The 22404-nt window shown below is 32.5% G+C and overlaps 1 protein-coding gene across 1 annotated transcript; it reads left to right on the top strand.

The window, feature by feature from the left end:
- The first annotated feature begins 4028 nt into the window (after positions 1-4028).
- On the top strand, positions 4029-22165 carry LOC139486300 (protein mono-ADP-ribosyltransferase PARP15-like). The gene is made up of 11 exons (XM_071271113.1): positions 4029-4109; positions 5825-5928; positions 9236-9309; positions 9983-10210; positions 11595-11816; positions 12352-12397; positions 13374-13456; positions 15297-15533; positions 16239-16463; positions 20195-20852; positions 21454-22165. The coding sequence occupies exons 2-11, from the start codon at positions 5832-5834 to the stop codon at positions 21714-21716; spliced, it is 2133 nt and encodes a 710-aa protein (XP_071127214.1). The 5' UTR covers positions 4029-4109; positions 5825-5831; the 3' UTR covers positions 21717-22165.
- Positions 22166-22404: the final 239 nt, after the last annotated feature.

Raw genomic sequence — 22404 nt, 5'->3', positions numbered from 1 at the left:
GACGAATTGACTGCCAAATAGAATTAATGGATGTCGAATTTTTAATTATAGTGTTTCTTGAAATAATCGGACAGTAATTTGCTATTTGCTCAAGCATAAGTTCCAAATGTGTGCACTTTTGGGCTGCTGTTCGTCGGTTAGCTTCGACAACCGCCTCGCCATCGTCAGCAATGCCACGTAAAAAGTAAAATCACAAAAATACTAAACTTAGAGGAAAATCAATTCGAAAAGTCCATTATAATCACATGGCAAAATCAAATAACAAAACGCATCAAAAACGAATGGACAAAAACTGTTATTTTCCTGACTTGGTAGAGGCATTTTCAAATGTAGAAAAGGGTGGATTAAACCTGGATTTATAGTGCTAACCCTCTCACTTAAATGACAGTCTCATCAAATTCCGTTATATTTACATTGATGCTTTAACTAAACAGACACAAAAAATAAACTAGTCAAAATATGGGTACATCAGTCATCATCGTATAACAATTTTTAAAGGAACAATTTAACAGAACACAACAAAAAAAACATCTATCTACAAACACATTCATTAAAGGATTGGCGTCAGCCATGTAAATCCATCTACAAGGGCCGCTGCGAAGTTTTGATCAAGGGACAAGGTATATTGTAAGTTGTGTCTCCATGCTTCAAACGATGTTATTGTTTCAACTTTTGAGAGTAACCATTGTTTTGGAGCCCGTGTGCCTGCCATTTTGTAAAGATCAGTTAAGTTCAACAATAGAAAATGTGGTCGTGTTAGTCAGAATAAATGACAAATTTTCCTGCTCACCGTTTACTTCTCGAGTGGAATAATGTCCAAATTGTTGAGTTATTTGAGATGTGGGTTTCTTAAACCGCTGCCGCCACGCCAGTAAGCAGAGAAAACTATAACACATGTGATCGTTAGAAAGGCACATTTAATAATGATCGTGAGGCGGTAAACAGTAAAGGGAAATAACCCATCAATCATACATGTATAATCATGACACATGGAGTAAGGAAGATAATACAAATCAATACATGTGACAATCAATACAAATTACATTGGCGCAAAGTAAGAGTTAGACTGTCCCTCTGGTATCTTTCGCTCCTCTTTTATTACTGGAGATCTAAACGTAATTCAACATGAAAAATTCAAAAGGAGTGTTCTCAGTGTTCCAAGTTTAGAGAACCTCAACAAGAAAAAGATGATCTGGACACTTAGTCAAAAAGGGTCAAAACAATCAGGTCTCTGATAAAACGGCGCATTCATAATTGGAAAAACGGTATGAATGATCGACCATAGTCTGTTTTCAGAGACAAAAAGGATCTGAAATGGCTATCATTACTTCATGATAAGTATGTTGTTGTTCCTGGGCATATCTTCAAATAATATTGTCTTTGTATGTAAAATCCTATTACTACATTTTGTACGAGTGTCTTGTAAAAGAATTAGGAATAACTGACAACTCAGGTAATCCCACATACAAAAACATATCATTTGTTGGGCTAAATCAATTTTCTCCATGTCAAGTTTTGAATAGGTATCAATTGTGCCAGTCTTTATATCTCGGATGATATCAATTGCGCCAATGAATGGAATTAAACAAGGTTACATTTACCTGTACATGTTTTACCCTTATCATAAATGTAACATGTAATATGAATAACCTATAAACTTAAGATTTAAATCAACACTCATCAAAATTGAGAACGATCTACAAGAAATAAATTGTCCGGCAACTGAATATTTTTTTTACATGTAAAGATGTATGATATATCGTTGAAGAAAGAAAGTTTGAAAGAGGAAACCTGTCATCGTTGTCGAAGGACACAGATTTAATCAGACATTTGCATACAATTAAAGAGAAACTAAATAGAGATGTACAGTTAAGTTGAGTGGACAATTAGATCGTTTACATGAAACTACTTCTCAGAAACTAGAAACACAGAATGATTTTGAAAACAGCATACAAACGAAAAGCAACTGATTTGTTAAAAAATAAATGTGAGCTCTTCAAATTGACGAAGAAGATCACCCTCAGTTTTTGGCGGGGTTCGTGTTGTTCAGTCTTTGGTTTTCTATGGTGTTTCTTGTGTACTATTATTTGTCTGTTCGTCTTTTTCATTTTTAGCCACGGCGATGTCAGTTTATTTTCGATTTATGACTGACTGTTCATCTGGTATCTTTCGTCATTCTTTTAGAAAAGAAAGATTTGGAATTTGTCAAAACATGAACATTGAAAGAAGGTAACTGCATCCATCACAACCAAACAAATCAAGCCGATTTCACAGAATTTGTCTTGTAACAAAAGAAGATGACTTTGTTTTGTGTAAAAATGATTAAAAATGATTAAAATTGCGCAATAACATGATTTTTTAATTGACGCAAATGATGCCTCTAGTTTTTGAAATGAAGTCGCGCAGAAGTAGCATTTGCGCAAATAAGTTGTGGCACAAATTAGATCATTTTTGGAGCAAAAAGATATCGTCTCATTTGACCAGGATGAGATTAAGGGGAATCACAAAATCAGTACAAACAACGGTACATTGCCTGCTCATCTGCATGTTCAACTAAAGAATTGTCCATTACATTCACAAAAGTTATGTCGGCAGTGAAATAGGACATTCAGAACTACTGTGAAACTGTTTACTTCAAACATATCAACCATATGTGGATTCTAAATAAACTATTTGTTTGACCTTTTGATTTTGGCATTTCATTAACGAATTTCCAATTTGAATTTTCCTCGGAGTTCAGTATTTTTTGGAATTTTGAAAGCTAATTAATATAATAGTCTATAAGATAAAATTAAAAAAATATATATTTGATATGCTTTTTTACCGAAAAGTTGACCGGAAGTCATTATAAGGGTGACTCTGGCAACACATTTTTGAACATTAAAACTTAAATTCACGAAAAAGCATATAACCCGGTCAAAATCTGTAAATTGATTCTAAAAGACAATTTAATTAAGGAATGACTGTAATATTTTTTTCTGTCTATGAAGAAATCACATAAAAAATTTGGTGCACACTGAATAACGCGCGTAGCGGATTATTTAACAGTGTGCACAACATTTTTTATGTTATTTCGAATAGACAGAAAAAATATTACAGTAATTTCTTATAATTTAATTCTAAATTCCATTTTAAACCGTAGAAAACCATGAAAAAACGTTGATGACGTCACGGTCACATGTCTAAATTATGTCTATGGGCTCATAACAAAATAACGTCAGCCAATCAGAAGACGCGTTACATCCAAAATTATATTATTGACAAATAATATGATATAAAGAAAAATATAAATACATTACGTAAAAAGGATAAAAAGTTGACCGGAAGTCACCCTTGTATATAAATGATGAAGTCAAATTTTCAACTTTGAACTGTAATTCACAAAAAAATAAAGAGCCCGGTCAGAATCAAGAATATGAAATTAAGTTTTAATGTTCAAAAATGTGTTGCAAGAGTCACGCTAAGAAAGACTTCCGGTCAACTTTTCGGTAAAAAAGCCTATTTAGATATATTATATTTTAATTTTATCTGATAGTCTATTATATTAGCTTTCAAAATCAGTTTTATTTATCAATCTAGCTTTAGAGGTTCCAGAGATATTAGTTATAATACACCCAATTTTTACTTCCGCGTTTTCATGGTTTTTGGAATTTTGGATCCTCAATGCTCTTCAACTTTGTAATTGTTTGGCTTTATAAATATTTTGATATGAGCGTCACTGATGAGTCTTATGAAGACGAAACGCGCGTCTGGCGTACTAAATTATAATCCTGGTACCTTTGATAACTATTTAGACCCTCCCGTATTTTTGGGATTTTACTTTTTCCGTATGAAATCGGGTCCTTGGTGTATTTTTTTTTTATAATTAAAATGAATAAGCAAACCAAAAGCATCCAAAAAAAATGAAAGATCGATGTCAAAAACATATAAAATACTCAAGATTAGAAGCGACTTAAAATAACTGCACGCGTTGATCTTGGTTCGAGTTCGGAGATGAATACCTGTTTTGTCATAAAATTTATATCCCGCAAAATATATAAATTATTATTAGCAACAGAAAAGTAAAAAGGAAGTTTTATATCCAGATGTAAGCAGGATTGCATAATATGGTATAACAGTACATTTCAGTTAGTCAGTATCTTTATACATTTCAGTAGCATTACAATCAGAAAGTTTATAAATGTTGTGATACAATTACAACTTTTGACTTTCACTTTCAAATCTTTACTTTCACTATTGATATAGAAACCATAGAGCCTTCGTTGGTCCACATCGTTTTCTTTCAACATTTTTTATTTGATCTTTTTGTCATACCACAGGTTTGTCATTGATAGTAGGGTCGAACTGGATAAATGAAAGGAAATTAAAAAAAACCACAGAAAAGGGATATATTAGACTGGGTAAGTCCAAATAATTATGACCTCTGGCAATGATATTTTAATTTTTTTCTGGGACACCATAGGAAGGCATCCCAGAAAAAAAATTAGAATAGCCTTGCCAGACGTCATAATTTTTTGGACTAATTAGAGGGTAGTTAGCTGTGGAACCGTAGCTCTTAGGTCCTTATGCTATTTTTTGACTATTTGCGGACCATTCTTAGGCCCTTATGCTATTTTTTGACTATTTGCGGACCATGACCATGTCCGCAAATAGTCAACAAATAGCATAAGGACCTAAGAGCTACGGTTCCGCAGCTAGAGGGTAGTAATGCCCTTTACCATCAGGCGTCAAACAGCCATTTGCGGCTATTGTTGAGGGGGGATAGGACCTTTATCGGGACTCCGGGATCGGGTGTTTTTAAGCTCGGGATTTCGGGATTTACCCCTTCGGGATCCGGGAATTCTTTATTTCGAATTTCGGGATCCGGGATTTTTATTTATTTAAATTCGGGACCTCGGGATTTCGTGTTTTTAAGCCCGGGATTTCGGGATCATGACCCCTCCTATCCCCCCTCATTGTTAGCATCAAATTGATTTAAATTTTACCATGATTCTTCAAAATATCCTTATTGTGATTCTTCAGAGGTCTGAAATAATTATCGTTACTGTTATTTTTGGAAAAAAAATAACATGATACGTCAAAATCATTCAATTTTTTTATCGTCTAAAAGAAAGTGTGTTTTTTATCCTCATGCACCAAAAATTACCGTTAACATCTTTTGGCAATACTTTTTACTGTTATTCATTATGAACCCGAAGGTACCCATTACCACCCTAATATCAAGCATCAAATATTTTCATCCTGGCATCATGCAGTAGCTGGTTCTTTTGGCACTGCTTGTGGAGAGAGTATTACCAGACCATATTCAATGCTTTGTCTTGTGTTGGACAACTGATATATTCACAATGATAAATTATCTGTTTTTAGGCCTATCCTATGGCATTATGTTGTTTTTTACTGTTCATCCTTTCCTTCTTCCATTCCAGTAGTCCAAATAATTATGACATCTGGTATGGCGGTCCAGAAAAAAATCAAAATAGCCTTGCCAGACGTGATAATTATTATTATATTGGACTACCATTCCATTAAAAATTTGTCTGTCCCGCTTCAGGTTAAAGGTTTTTCAGTCAGTGTAGTTTTTGATAACGTTGAAGTCAAATCAACTGGAAACTAATAGTTCACATTATGTTCCCTATGATGTGATCTTTTTAATTTTAATGCCAAATTAGAGTTTTGACCCAAATTTCAAGGTCAACTGAACATAGAAAACGATAGTGTTAGTAGGGCATCCTTGTACTTATACATGTTATATGGACACATTATTGTTGATACATGTTCTTATTATTTAGAAATGTTTAGATTGTTTCTCTTTTTTTTTGTACAGAAATAAAATGTCCGACAGTGATGATAGTTCTCAGGATATTTCCCTCACTTTCGATTCCAGTGAAGATGAAGATCCAGAGAGGGATACCAGTACATTCTTTGCAGGTATAACCAGTTAATGAGAAAGAAAATAAGAAGATGTGGTATGATGGGACAGGGGCATAACTTAACATGTACATGCTTTTTTTCGCCATATTACGTCCACTGGTATATAATTTATATTTGAAATGATTTACTTTTAGATATTACTTATATAAGATACCTTTGTAAAGATCTTTTTCATAGGTGTAAATTCATATATATTTTGATGTTACACATGTACATACAAAAATTTCTCACACATCTGGTTATTTTTCCTGAAGATGTCAGAAGCCATAACACTTAATATATCAGACTTCTTTCTCAGTCAATATACTAATATCATGCAGGTTAATATTTATCAATTATGGACTTTTGACGAGGTCAATACATTATATGGACCTGTTCACATTATATTGACCAATGAAAAAGTACGGGTGTCAATATAATCTAACAGGTCCATATATAACGTATTGACTGGGTGAAAGTCCTTAATTTCTATATTACGTACGTATTGAATAATGTATTTCGAAAATGACAATCAATGTTCTTTCTGTGTATTTTTAACCGGATTTTAGTGACAAAAATGTCGGTTATTGATTCGGGGATGTACGGCGGGCGAGCTGCCGGTCAAGCGGTTGGGTGGTCGGAAAAAATGGAGGTCAAGTACAATTTTTGACTTTTACCATTCAGGAGTTATGGTTCTTGAAAGATTGAAAAATGGCGTTTCCAGTCGTGTCTGTGCATTTACTCATGAACTGTTCAACCAAAGCTTTTCAAATTTTAATATGTTGTTACTGATGACAATAGAGGTCATGTTCAATAATGATGATCTTGACATTTACCGTTCAGGAGTAATGGTTCTTTAAAGATTGAAAAATGGCATTTCCATTCATGTTGTTGCATTTACTCATGAACCATTCAACCTAAGCTTTTCAAATTTTTATATGTTGATACTGATGACAAAATGGAGGTCAAATTTGATATTGACGATTTTCACTTTCACCGTTCATCAGTTGTTGTTCTTGTGATATTGCCAGGACACAAATAAATGTTAATAAATCCGGTTTGCTTTTGTTGTGACAGCCTCTTGTTTAATTGCATTTTGCAAGAATTTTAACATTTTTTTTTAAATCTTCATGGCTTGTTTCATTAATCAGCATTCTTGTATTCTTATCGTCTGCATGTAACATACAATTCTTGAAATCTCCTGATAAACTTGCAAAGGAGTAGATTCAGTAAGACCCTTTTTTGGCCCTAAAATATAGCAGTTTTACAAAATTGTGAAAATGTAATCGTTGAGCAATTTACTGGAAAGTAGAATGCTTTTGCTACATAAATATGGGCTGTTTTTGACAATACAATGCACATATTTCGGGTACTAGCATCAATAAGGCATGCTTAATTACTAAAATCTTCACAATTTTAGCATTTTAGTTTAATTTTACACGGTTTCCGTCTTAAATGAAAGTGGCCGCATTCGTGGTCATTCATGATATTGAAATGTTAGTTGTATTTGATGATAATACATAACATATATCAAGGTTGAAGATGAACACGGATGCGGCCACTTTCATTTTTTAATGACTAAATCAGTTAAAATCTTTCACATAAACTTATTGAATCAATTGAATAGACACTTAAGTGTTTAAAAAGTGACCAAAATCTTTCGTTAAAATGAATTTGAAATTTGAGGCCAAAATCGGCCCTTACCAGACCTACTCCTTTTCTTTTCTGATGTGACACTTCCTCCATGGTTGTTATGTGTGAAGTCATGATGTCATAAATCTAAATTTAGCAAGTTTTTATTATATTGTCCACCAATATACATATAAATAGAAACATAGTGTCAATATATACGTAAAAAAAGAAACAAGGCGTCAGATACTTAAAATAATCATTGAATCATTTGATCGTCATATTCAATGAAAACAGTAGACTGCTACACCATATGTAATATATCCTTGTATAATTTAATTTTGGATGTAACACGTCTTCTGATTGGCTGACGTTATTTTGTTATCAGACCATAGACATAATTTAGTCACGTGACCGTGACGTCATCAACATTTTTTCAAGGTTTTCTACGGTTTAAATTGTAATTTAGAATTAAATTATAAGAAATGACTGTAATATTTTTTCTGTCTATTCTAAATAACATAAAAAATGTGGTGCACACTGTTAAATAACCCCCTACGTGCGTTATTCAGTGTGCACCACATTTTTTATGTCATTTCTTCATAGACAGAAAAAATATTACAGTCATTCCTTAAATAAACATCACACAAAAGCTATAATTTTATGTTAAGGCTACTTGGCCAAAAATTGATCATTTTATCGGACTATTTTAGACGAATACACAATGCTTATTATCACAAAAATTAGATCAAGTTTATATTTTGGTAGCATCACTTTTACAATCATTGAGTTATGACCCTTTTTAACATTATATGCAAGGAAGGGCATCATCAAAATTTCCCATTTATTTTTATATGACTGCAAAAATATTTTGCGTTCATATTTATAATGCTATCATGTCTTTGTCAGAGTCCTTATTTTTTGTTGCAGAAAGCTCGACATAGGGATAGTGATCCAACGGCGTTAGCTAACTTCTTAAAAGCTTTATATTTTAAGGTGGAAGACCTGGATGCTTCATACTTTGTATGTAGACGCCTCATGTTTCGAACTTTCTGTCAGTCACATGTCCAATGTCCTTGACCTCATTTTTATGGTTCAGTGACTACTTGAAACAAAAGTTGTGATTTTTTGTAATGTTAAATTCTCTCTTATTATAATTAATATGATAACATGATAACTATATTTTGTATGTGCGTACCTTGCAAGGTCCTCATACCCATCAGACAGTTTTCACTTGACCTCGACCTCATTAAATGGATCAGTGAACAAGGTTAAGTTTTGGTGGTTAAGTCCATATCTCAGATACTATAAGCAATAGGTCTAGTATATTCGGTGTATGGAAGGACTGTAACTTGCAGGTGTCATCTAACCTTGAACTCATTTTCATGGTTCAGTGGTTATTGTTAAGTTTTTGTGTTTTGGTCTGTTTTTCTTATACTATATGCAATAGGTCTACTATATTTGGTGTATGGAATGATTGTAAGATGTATATGTCTAGCTGACAGTTGTCATCTGACCTTGACCTCATTTTCATGGTTGTTGTCTCTTTGACACATTCCCCGTTACCATTCTCAATATTTTACCATATATAAGCATTTAATTTTTTCTAGAGTACAAAAAAAAATGGAGTATGAGATAAATCTTGAGTGAATATTGATTGTGATAACGTCTAACTTTTTTAAAATTCTATTTATAGGTACAGTTAAAGTATCAATAACAGTTGGCAGAACAACAATATCAGTTATTGAGGGGGATATCTCTAATCAACAGGTGAGAACAATTACAAAATATGTAATGGATCTTAAAGATGTAACTCCCTCCCCTGTTTCAGAATGGTAATGATGTGGACTTGCCTTTGAGATTCATAAACAATTGGAAATTTGGCGGGAAATGATTTACTTTCAATTTTTTCATACATTTAACATTTCACTTTTTCTTTAACCAAAAAAATATGAAAATATATTGAGCATTTTAATTTATTTTCAAATATGACATTAACCTACATGTATGTGTAATTAAATGATGAAACGAAAAGCAGAGGTATGTGGGCAAATATTCTATTGGACCTAGATGGATAAAATAAGTTGAATATTTCAATAATCTGACAAAATGTGGATAAAAAATAGAAGTAGCAAACATTAACAGATGATAATTTTTCAATATGTACATTCATGCTTTATGCACCTGGATAAATTTACTCTTGTCAGCTATCCTGAAAGCCAAACGATTTGAAAGCCAAATATGTAAAAATGTTTAGCGTGGTGCCTCAAATCTTAGTTTTAGGAAAATCTGCATACAGATCTATGTATGAGATATCAGAGTGAAAGTTTAAATTTTGGTGAGACTTGACCATTTACATAATTTATAGTATAAATAAAATCCTTGCAATAATTTCTGAATTTATACTATTTATACTATTTTAAGTGACCATATTGAATTTCAGGTTGATGTTATTCTAAACAGCACATCAAAGAAGTTAGACATGAATGCTGGAAAAGCATCTAAAGCACTACTTACAGCTGCAGGGAACAGTTTACAGACAGAGTGTAAGGAGAAATATCCAACTGGGATACAGGCTGGTGAAGTAGCCATAACAGGGGGAGGTAACCTGAAATGTCAGCATGTCTTCCATACATCTTTATTGAAATGGAGTGACACAAATTCCAAACAGGTATGTATAGCGATAGGAGTAATGTAGAGTATACTCCAATGTGACAGCAATCCAACAATAGAACTTTACAGACAGAGTTTAAGCTAAAGTCTTATCAGACAGTTCATTTTAAGCTACAGTTTTCTACAGTGTTACTGTACAATTTTTCGAATTTTGATATGTTCCAAGTCTGTAATAAAAAAGTTCTCAGTAAATTTTACAGAATCTCATAATTAAAGATGTGTCCTGGTTACCTTATTCTGTGACAAAATTAATTTCAAATTGAGTTATGATCGAAAGATAATCACTTCTTTGAAATTTGCACTCTGTTAAAAGTGTTTAAGAAAAATTCTTCCATCAAAATTCTGATTTTTTTATTTGCATATTTTTTGAAAAATCTTAAAACTTGGATCTAAACAGCATGAACAGAAAATTGAAAGACTCCAATCATATATATACAGACATAAAGATGCAGAAAAATAAATTTTGGCTAGTCAATCCAATAATGAAAGGGTATCCAAGTTGATATATCTAAGCAGTAAATAAAATTGAGAATGGAAATGGGGAATGTGTCAAAGAGACAACAACCCGAAGGGCTATTTCAATTGAATAAGACTAAATGACCATGATGACTGTTTTGTTATATTTTGTTTTATTTTGTTTTCATTGTTCTTTTAATGCCCCATTTATGGGCATTATGTTTTCTGGTCTGTGCGTTCTTTCGTCCGTCCGTTTGTCCATCTGTCTGTTTGTCCATTCATCTGTCCCGCTTCAGGTTAAAGTTTCTGGTCGAGGTCATTTTTGATAAAGTTGAAAAGCAATCAACTTGAAATTTAGTACACATGTTCCCTATGATATTATCTTTCTTATTTTAATGCCATATTTTTTTATCCCATTTTCACGGTCCACTAAACATAGAAAATGATAATGCGGATGGGGCATCAGTGTTCTTGGGACACATTCTTGTTTGACAAGTTACACATACAGTCGTATTCTTAGTAGACAAGTCAATTATATATAGTCGCTACACAATAACCTAATGGGACAAGTGCAATAAGAAATGATTGACCAGGCCTGTAAAGGGAGATAATTTTATAAAACAAAAGTGAATTTTTTTCTTTATAATCTTTATAATCATTTATATTCAATTTGGTGATAAGATATTTTAAAGAGGAAAACCAAATGGTATTTATATTTTCTTCTGCAAGGAGATGTGACATAATAGCAAATGAGACAATTTTGCGTTAAAGACAAAAAGTGACGATTTGCAGTACATCTTTAAAATACTATGAGCAGTTAAAATTCTTATGATTTTCGCACATATCTATATGATGCAAAAATAGAAGTTTCAGTTATTCCCCTTGCAACTTGTAACATATTAATCACACATATTGAACATTTTCAGGTCCACAAATCATTCATACAGAAAAGTCTATCAGAGATGGACAATAGAGGTTTGACATCAATGGCTATACCAGGACTGACCACTGGATACCTGAGGTTCCCAAAGAGAGCAGCTGCTAAATCTAAATGTATCTACATCCAAGAATACTTGGAGCACCACACTGAGTCATCTATTACTGATATCAGATTTGTCATACACTCTTCTGACCAAAGGACATTGAATGTAGGTTTAATTTAAACTTTTAGATTATAGGCCCTCATGAGCAGATGTCATCAAATTAAATGGAAAAAAACATGTCTATTGAAACCACATAATAAATTTGAGCAAATCTTTATTAATGCATGATAACGTTTACTTTTAAAGATTCTAAATATTTTAAATTTTGGGTATTTTCTTGAAAACAATGTTTAGAAATTAAATTGATAGTAAAATTGTATAAATTATTATATTGGTCTTTAATAGTTTTCATATAAAAAAGAAAGATGTGGTATGATTACCTTTGTGACAACTCCCCACAAGAGACCAAATGAAATAGAAATTAACAACAGTTCGTCACCGTCACTGTACAGCTTTTTAATAATGAGTCAAATCTGTACTACACAGTCAGCAATTTAAGGCTACAAGATGCCATCTTAATTGGGTCCTCATGCTAATGTATTGACTAAACATTCCATACCAGTCTGTTTTAAAAATAACTTGGGGCCCCATGATATTGTCCTTGTTTAAAGTAATTTACAGATATTTTGGTACATTTCAGGCTTTTGTTGCTGAAGTAAAGAGATGGAGATCTTTTATCAATCAATGTAAGTATATCATACAGCTACAATGTACAAAGAATGTTATTAAAGATAGTGTTTTTCTTTTATTTCTGTAATATACTAGTTTTACATGATTTTCTTCATGTAAAATTTTACTGATATCATTCTTTGCCAGACTGAAACAAAAATCACACAGGAACAAGCCCTCACACTACAATGTAAATAAAATTGAGAATGGAAATGGGGAATGTGTCAAAGAGACAACAACCCGACCATAGAGCAGACAACAGCCGAAGGTCACAAACAGGTCTTCAATGCAGCGAGAAATTCCTGCACCCGGAGGTGTCCTTCAGCTGGCCCCTATACAAATATATATACTAGTTCAGTGATAATGAAAGCCATACTAAACTCCAAATTGTACACAAGAAACTTAAATAGTACAAGACTAACAAAGGCGGCTCCTGACATGGGACAGGTGCAAAAATGCGGGGGGGGGGGGGGGGGGGGGATTAAACATATTTTTTGAGATCTCAACCCTCCCCTTATACCTCTAGCCAATGCAGAAAAGTAAACGTATAACAATACCACATTAAAATTCAGTTCAAGAGAAGTCCGAGTCTGATGTCAGAAGAATGGAAATGTTTTAGTTTTAAAGACTATTCTAGTAGGAAACTATGAAGTTTTAGGATTTTCTGCACACTTTAAACGCAAACATTTTCGATTAACACATGCTATTAAAATACCAGTTAATTTGAATAACAACTTTCCCAATTGTTTATTTGTGATTTTGACTTATTTTAACACTTTTGGGGTGATATAGAAATATTTTCAAATTCTGCTTTATGATTAAAAAAATATAAGATTTTATGTTTACCTTCTTGAATTATAAATATTTTTTCCATTGGGGTAATCTAGACATCTTCTATATGTAATCTAGACATCTTCTATATGTATACTAGACATCTTCTATATGTATATGAAAAATCAAAAACCTTCTAAAAGAAACGTTTTTTTTTTTCAGCTGTCCTGTTCAGAGATGTATTTACTACGCAGATAGGAAGCACCAATGTCATGGTCAAAATAGACAAAATACAAGACCAAGATGTGAGTATTCAGACAGAAAATATATAAACATACTAAAGAAAATATGATAAGCCAAAACAAACTTGAATCATAACAGTTAAATCAAATGCACGATTTATGCTACTGAAAACCAATATTTTTTTCCCATAATTTTAAGGGTAATTTTTACTGTTGTCTGTCTAAGTTCATCTTTATCTCCCAAAGTTGGTTTCTATTCTCTAGCATTAGTTTGAAACATATACACAATGCTAATTACCACAAAACACAGATCAAGTGTGAATTTTTAAGACACTTTTAACGGTTCTAGAGATATGCTCCTTTACAAATGGAAAAAATGCTGAATTGTTTGTTTCTGTTCTTTTATATCAGTTTGCCACCAATCAATGAAATGCTATAATACTTATACATAATGCTTTTTACCAAAAGATACAGATCAAGTTTGAATTTTGATGAGGTCACTTTTGCAGATGTAGAGTTTAGATTGCCTCGACCATATGTTATAAAACTTATACACAATGCTAATATTACCACAAAACTCAGACCAAGTACACATTTGATTAACATCAATTTTACACTTCATAAAATTAGGCCAACTAAAATTAATTAGTAGATTTTCATCCAAATTTTTGAAAAACATGGAGCGGGTGGGAGGATTTTATTTTTAAAATTTTATTTCATATGAAACCCTTGTCACAAGTTCTTCATACCGCGGGGTATATGCTAGTGGAAAACAAGCTTGTATAATGTATATACATGTTGTATAAGGAATCTGACACTATTTTTTAAACTCTTAAATAAAAATCCCTGATTGGCAACCACTGTTATACATGTAATTGCCGCTTTAGATACCTATTTATAGTGTACATTAAAGGGAAGAGAAATGCTCTCTTCAGTTGGACTAGACCTACACCAAATTTATTTTGCTTTCTAAGCAATGGTTTGTAGTCCACATAAAATCAATAAAATGTATTGGTACAATTGTATACAACACAAGTATTATGAGTACAAAATAAAATGTAAACTCAGTGTGGAAAGTAATTATGTGATGTAAAACATGAACTTAACCAAAAAGTAGTTTTTTAATGACTAAATTGAGGGTATTGGGACAGTTACAGAGGGTGTTTGCTGTTTGTCAACAAAAACAACAGCCATGGGTAAATATAAGGGAATTAAAATGCGTGTTTGTCGACTTTTTTTTCTCAATATACGGTCATAAATCAAACAAATTCGTGCTTGTGTCAATTTCTTTAATCCAGTCATGTTTTTTGTACAATTTATTCTACGATTTTTGCGCTTTGGATATCATTTACAGTCCAAATTTCCTGACACAAAGTCATCGTATAAATAAAGAAAAAACACGGTTTTCGATTCACTTGTGACTACCGCAATTTTCGTTAAATGACAAGGCGTTTTACTCGTTACTCGAATATTTCATGCCCTTCTTGTTATCAATCTCTATTCTCAGTAGATGTTTTCATAATAGAGCAGCAGAATATGTCGACTCAATCATATCGTTATTAGATTACTCGGAGAAATACAAAAACGAAATTTGAAACAGGAAGTGTTGAATGAAACGAAATTATCGATGGTTCCTGGTAACGGACATGATAAAATCCAGAAATCGTATTTTTGTTAAATAAAAAAAATCGGGGCGGGACGATTTCAGAGGGGCGGGCGGGGATGAAAATCTAGCAATTAATTTTAATTGGCCTTATACACAAGCAGGGGCATCAACTGTGTCCTTAGGGACACATTCCTCATTTATTTTAACATTGATATAAAATGTAAAAAGTACATATATTAAGTTCTGTGATCAAATAAATCTTAAAATGTGTTTCCAAAATTTTACATTTTTTCACAGGTTGATGTGATTGTGAACAGTGTTAATTCTCAGCTGAAGTTAGATAAAGGTTCCCTGTCTCACACACTGGTATCTGTTGGTGGAAATTCCTTACAGACAGAATGCACAAATAAATACCCAAATGGTTTACAAGTAGGACAAGTTGCAGTGACATCTGGTGGCAATTTAAAGTGTAAAAAAGTCTACCATAGCTGTATAGGGGACTTTAAAAATCAGGACAAGTCTGAATCAAAAAAGGTAACAATAAGGACAAGACAAAATCCAACTGCTTACTAATAGTATATAAAATGGATTTTCAGATGCAGATCCGGGATTTTAAAAAGAAGAGCGGGAGTTAAGAATGAAACATGTTAAAAGTCTCATTGGCAATAACCAGATTGTGTAGCTCCATTAAAGTTTGGGCTAGGGGACCCCTGATATTAAGAGCTAAACCCCCAAAAAGTGAGAAAAAAAAACTACTGTGTAATATGTGTAATCCAGCACACTGTGGGACCTGAAAAACATTGTAATCAGTATGTCCTAATTGTTAATCATGTTTTTTTTTCTGCAAGGAAAGACATATTTTGGGACCATGAAAATTTGTCAGTTAAAGCAGGATTTTGGAATACTCAGGTGTCTGATTAGGCAGGTTACACTGTAGTAATAATATCAACTGTAAAATATTTTTTTAATAAATCAATCAAGATAAATTATAAGAGTTCAAAATACTTATGTAAGAAATGCTTTATCAGTTTATATTTTTCACTGTACATGTCTATTTGTCCATTCATTCAGTTTCATTCCAACTGTATATCTGTCTGTCACTCTTTCCTTCTGTTCATTTGTTCGTCAGCACTAATATAATTGAAACACCAATGAAACAAAATATGTACATTCACAGCATAAGAAAAAATTGTAAAAATGTTTTGTTTTTAGGTTAAATAAAAGTTGTTTTTCTTTCAGTCTATTCAAGAAATGGTGCAGACCTGTTTAGAGACAGCACATACCAACAGTATGACTTCAATTGCGTTTCCATGCCTAGGTACACGGTACAGACATTATCCAGCCAAATTGTCGGCGGAGGCAATGTTTGATGGTATACGAGACTTCACGGCTAACAACTTGACATCATCTGTGTCAGCTGTTATCATTGTAGTGTACGGTTCTAATTGTGAAAAAATTGCAAAGGTATTTATTCTTCATTGTAGTTATACCTTGCTCTAAAAAGGGGGGATATACATAAGAATTATCCGGTTTTCTACATATTGATACTGAAAAATATCAGCATCTAGCTATACAATCCGAACCTTTTTGGTGGGTACTTCTAATCTTTCCTAAACAGTATTCTGCTTTACAAAAGGAAGCTTAACCTCTCCTTACACATTGTGATATCACTGATAACTTTCGTCATGTTTATGTGTTTAAAAAATTTCAGGAAGACGAGATTTACAAATAAGTCAACATGACTTAAACCATCAGATGACTTTTTATTGGAGTTATTGTAGCCTTTTTTTCACTCACTTGGCTTCTGCTCATCCTTTGTTGTCCATTAACTTTTACAAAAAACTTTTCCTCTGATACTAAATAATACCAAATTTAGCCTCAATTATCCTTTGGGTATCTTGTTAAAGAAATGTATCTAATAGCCCTGCTGATCAACCAAGATGGCCACAATGGCTAATAATAGTACATAGGGGTAATATGCGGTTTTTATATACCTGTTTGACATATTATGGTATACCCTTGTCCGTCTGTCTGTCTGTCTGTCTGTCTGATGGACATTAACTCAAAAACGCTTTAACTAATATGCTTTTAACTTTTGTGAATAGCTTATATCTATTGATGTGAGCTCCATTTTGTTTTTTTTAAATTTCAGCCTTAATTTTTCAGATTTTTGGGTTTAATTCATTAAAAAAAATGGTGATTTTCCAGTTTTTGGGCAATATCTCAAAACAATTTCACCAATTTGCAAGAAACTTTGGTGAATGGTTTTTATCTATTGACATAACCTCCCTTTTGATTTTTATAAGTTTAAGACTTTACGTTCCCAAATTATGGGGTCTTATTCATTACAAAAAGGAAAATTTTACAGTTTTCTGACAATAACACAAAAATGCTTTCAGATTTTTTTATGAAACTTTCAAATTGGTAAATTGTTTATTTCTATTGTTTTAAGCTCCCTTTTAATTTTTATAAATTTAAGATTTTATGTTTCCAAGTTATACTTGTTATAAGATTTTTTTCATAAAAAAGGTGTGATATCAAGTTTTTGGACAATATCCTTAAAGTGCTTAGAGCAGTTTCCATTAAACTTTGATGACTGATTTGTATCTATTAGGATAACCTCCCTTTATTTTTTTATTATTATTTTATAGATTTCTGATATAAAATTGAGAAGTTCTTGAACTGTATTGAAAAAAGCAAAGGGTATATCATGTGCTCATGGTTCACCTGTTTATTGGCTTATACCTTTGAAATTAAAGCAATTAGAGCAAATATGAGAGGGGCATAACTTTTTATCAGGTCAACATCTATCTGTTTTAAAATTTTCAGAATTTTCAGACTCATCAGACAATCTATTGTTGGGTTGCTGCCCCATAGTTTGTAATTTTAAGGCAATTTTGCAGTTTTATGGCCCCCCCAAATCAACTTCAAGATTTTTGTCATGAAATCTTTTCTCTTCTTTATTGTAAGAGAGTGTCCTTTGTTTGATATGCACATAAACCAAGGTGAGCAACATAAGCTCTTTAGAGCCTTTAGTTCTGTTCTGCCCCAATTAGGCCAACTAAAATTAATTAGTAGATTTTCATCCAAATTTTTGAAAAAAATGGGGCGGGTGGGAGGATTTTATTTTTTAAATTTTATTTCATATGAAACCTTCTCGTCATGTGTTATTCATATATGCAAGTGTAATAATAAGCTTATATCATCTAAATATACCCATAAGGTATCGTGTATAAGACAATAACAATCAAAACTAAGGAGTAACCAAAGACTCATAAAACCAAAAGACATTTACATCAACAGTTACAAATAATAAGTAGGAAACAACACGAACTCCACTAAAAACCATGAGTGAAATCAGGTGCTCCGGAAGGGTAAGCATTTCCTGCACCGTATTCGGCACCCGTCATGTTATTTCTTTGTTCAGTTCGGTAATGATGAAAGGTTGTTATGAATGACGAAGAATATCACTTGAGATATGATTTCTGACACACTTTTGTCATAATGGCCAATCAGCTCATGATGGCAACCATAAAATTGCTTGAGTGATGACCTTTATTTGATTGATTCATAGCCCTGTCTTAGCAACTTTTGAGAAAGCAGTCTTTACTTGTTCAACAAAATCAACGTACTTTGAGCTATAGCTCTAGAGTAACGTACCAACTGAGACACATGCATATACTCCATATGCTGGTGCCACTTTTTTCAAATTCATAAATATATATCTCTGATTGGCAACCACTGTTCTACATGTAATTGCCGCTTTAAAAACCTATTTTATAGTAAACAGCAGAAATGTGGAGAAATGCTCTCTTCAGTTGGACTACCTTCATCAAATGTGTTTTTCTTTCTAAACAATGTTTTGTTGTCCTAATAAAATGAAGCAAGTGCATTGGTATGCAACATAAGTACGATAAGTACAGAATAAAATGAAAACTCAAACAGTGTTGAAATATTAAATAGGGTTGGTCCTTAATATGCAAGATGCAAATATAATTACAATGTAGAACATAAAGTTGTTTAATGACTCTATCGTAGGTATTGGGACAGAGGATGTTTTCTCTATTTCTAAAAAAACGAAATTAAGGCTAAATCTAAATATAAGAGCTTGCTATAAACTAATAAAAATTAAAAATGCGTATGTTTGTCGATTTTTTTAACTCAATATACGGTCATTAATCTAAAAAGTTCATGCTTGTGTCAATTTCTTTATTCCAGTCAAATGTGTTCCACGATTCTAACGCTTTTGGGTTTCATTCACAGTCCAAATTTCTTGACACAAAGTCGTTGCATAAATAAAATAAATCCAAAGTGTTTTACTCACAAACATTTGTGGCATACGGCGATTTGCGTTCTTGGACACAGCGTATTACTCGTAACCCGAATTTTTCTCGCCCTTTTCGTAATCAATCTTTATTCTCGGTAAATAATGTTGTCATCATAGATCAGCAGAATATATCGACTTAATCATTCAGTAAGACTATGCTAAGAAATACGAAAACCGAAATTTGAAACAGGAAGTTTTACATGAAACGAAATTATCGATGGTTACCGGTAACGGAAATGAACAAAATCCGGAAATCGTATTTTTTTCAAAAATAAAATAAATCGGGGCGGGAAGATTTCAGAGGGGCGGGCGGGGATGAAAATCTATCAATTAATTTTAATTGGCCTTATATTTTAGGAGTAATTTATTTTTGATGCTCATAATAAGGACCAGATTTAAGGATTTTCCATGAGGTTTAATGGCCCTTTTATGTATGTCTTTTATGGATTTGATTTGTTATTTGGTTGCCCTTTAGTTGTAAACCAATATTTTTCATCATACAATTATTTTTAAAGCCCAATCAACTTGAAACTGAGTACACATATTCTCTATGGTATTACATGTATCTTTCAAATTAAAAGACCAAATTAGATTGATGATCCCAATTTCACAGTTCACTGAACATAAAAAATGATAGTGCAAGTGGGGCATCTTAGTACAATGGAAACACACTTGTTTTTATAAGTGTTAAAAAATTAGAATTCATTCTTATTGCATTATGGTTTTAATATGAAGGACCTCTTTTAACTGCATTGTTTGTTTTAATGTTAAGCACCTACAGTAATTTTAATTTGATCATTTACTATATAATATTGTAAATCATAATATTAATGCTAGACATTTTTATGATTAAATATTTCTTTTTTAGGCTTTTGAAGCAGAAGGAAATTCCAATGCTTCAGGAGGCCAATCAACTGTTAGGGGTACAAAGGAGTTCTGTTCTAAGATGTATCAAACTGAATTATCTCCCCCTAAATCTTGGACCCATTACAGTTCATTAAAATCTGTCAAACAGTGGAAAAGCTGTAAACCTGAAGATGGGAAATATTTTAAACTAATTGAAATTCAATCAACTGACAATGTTTACCAAGCCATTGAAAGTTTAGTTCAGGACACATGGGAAAGTGGGAAAGTAGGTCATGGTCGTGATGCAGCAGGCCTCGGAAGTCACAAAATACTTGCTGTGAAGAAAATAGAAAGACTTGAAAATATAGATTTATGGGAATCATACGGCCATCTTAGGTCACAACTCTTTCACAAGGCATCTGATATTGACATATTTGATCCACTTGAAAACTTGCCAAATTCAAAAGGACCAATCAAAACATCAGAAAATATTCAGTCCGTCCTAGAAAATGAAATTTACCCAGAAGTCAATGAGGTTTACCTGTTTCATGGAACAAAAGCTGATAACTTTGATGCAGTGATGTCCAAAGGATTAGACTTCCGTATGGCTGGTGATAAGGCTATGTTTGGCAGTGGAACTTATATGGCTGAAAGCTCTACAAAAGCTGACCAATACACAGGTACTGTGCAAACTTTCTTTGATGTATCTAATCAATCCTAAGAAATTAAAAATCTATTTTTGAGATAATTTGAATGATAATAATCAAATTCATTCGTCAATTTCAGTGTTAAAAAAAACCCAAATTCATGCAACCCAATTATATGTTGTAATCCATGTCACTTTCAATTGCGTAATTGATAAATTATTGTTGAATTATTTGTCTTTTAAAGCACCCAACAAATTGATCTTTATTGGAATCCTTTAAAAATCTGGTTCAATGCTTGAGTTTTGTAAATCTAGTTCATATAATTTTCTCCCAACCAATATATGATTTGAAGATGTGGAGTTTCAACTTTTTAACCTAGATCCAGCTCATTGAGGCTAAGGCATCAACTACTTGATGGTTTCATGGTAGCATTGAAAAGAATTTTCTGGTGTAAAACCAGATATACCAAGAAGCTTGATGGTGAAAAACTCAATTTAACCTATAAAAGGAGGAGTGGTTGATGTTGCAAAGTCAAAAATATTTCAATCAATTAAATAAAAAATTTAGGATAAAAACCCAAAATTGTAAACTCTTATCTGGAGCTTTGTATCAGAGTTTCTATCTTGTATTACAGATCCAAGGACCAAGAGATCAGCAGATGAAAAAAAGATGATACTAGCCAGAGTTTGTTTAGGGAAGATCTGCCTTTTACAGAAAGCCATGGGAAACCTAAAGAAACCCCCATGTTCTTCTTGTCAGCAGGTGGCTTGTGAGCATGGCAGTGGGCATGCATGTGATAGTGTTGTTGGGGATGGGGGCTGGATCTTCAGAGAGTTTATTGTTTACAATCAGTTTCAGGCATACCCAGAATATGTTATTACTTATATACGACAGTAGATCTATTACCCAATAATTTAATTCTGGATGTAAACGGTCTTCTGATTGGCTGAAAATTTGTTTATCAGCTCATAGACACTGTGATGTCATCAATGTTTTTCATTGTTTTACTCCTTTAAAAAATGAGAATTTACGATTGAATTATGAGGAATGACTGTGATATTCTTTTCTGTTTATGAAGAAATAACCTGAAAAATGGGGTGTACACACTACGCAGATTAATCAGTGTGCATCAAATTTTTTATGTTATTTCTTCATAAACAGAAAAAATATTACAGTCATCCCTTAATCATTAAAAATGTATATTAAATTTATATTTATATTAGTTCTTAGATATACTTTTGTGATACAAATTATTTAGGGACATGTTTTTATCTGTGAGACTGATGAAGGCTTATTGCCCAGATCATGTTATTTGTAATCCATAAATTATTATATATATATACATAGATTTTTTTTCAGTTATTTTTTTATATTATGTCTTCTAGTTAATAATTAATAAGTTAAAGCAATCAGTTTCATGCACAAATTGGACACAATTTTCAAGCTATAATCCTATGAAAATACGCAATTCTGTAAACTTAAAATTGAGAATGGAAATGGGGAATGTGTCAAAGAGACAACAACCCGACCAAATAAAAAACAACAGCAGAGGGTGACCAACAGGTCTTCAATGTAGCGAGAAATT

Source organism: Mytilus edulis, chromosome 8 (assembly GCF_963676685.1).
Source record: "Mytilus edulis chromosome 8, xbMytEdul2.2, whole genome shotgun sequence".
Classification (NCBI taxonomy): Eukaryota; Metazoa; Mollusca; class Bivalvia; order Mytilida; family Mytilidae; genus Mytilus; species Mytilus edulis.
This window is presented reverse-complemented; position numbering and strand designations above follow the sequence as displayed.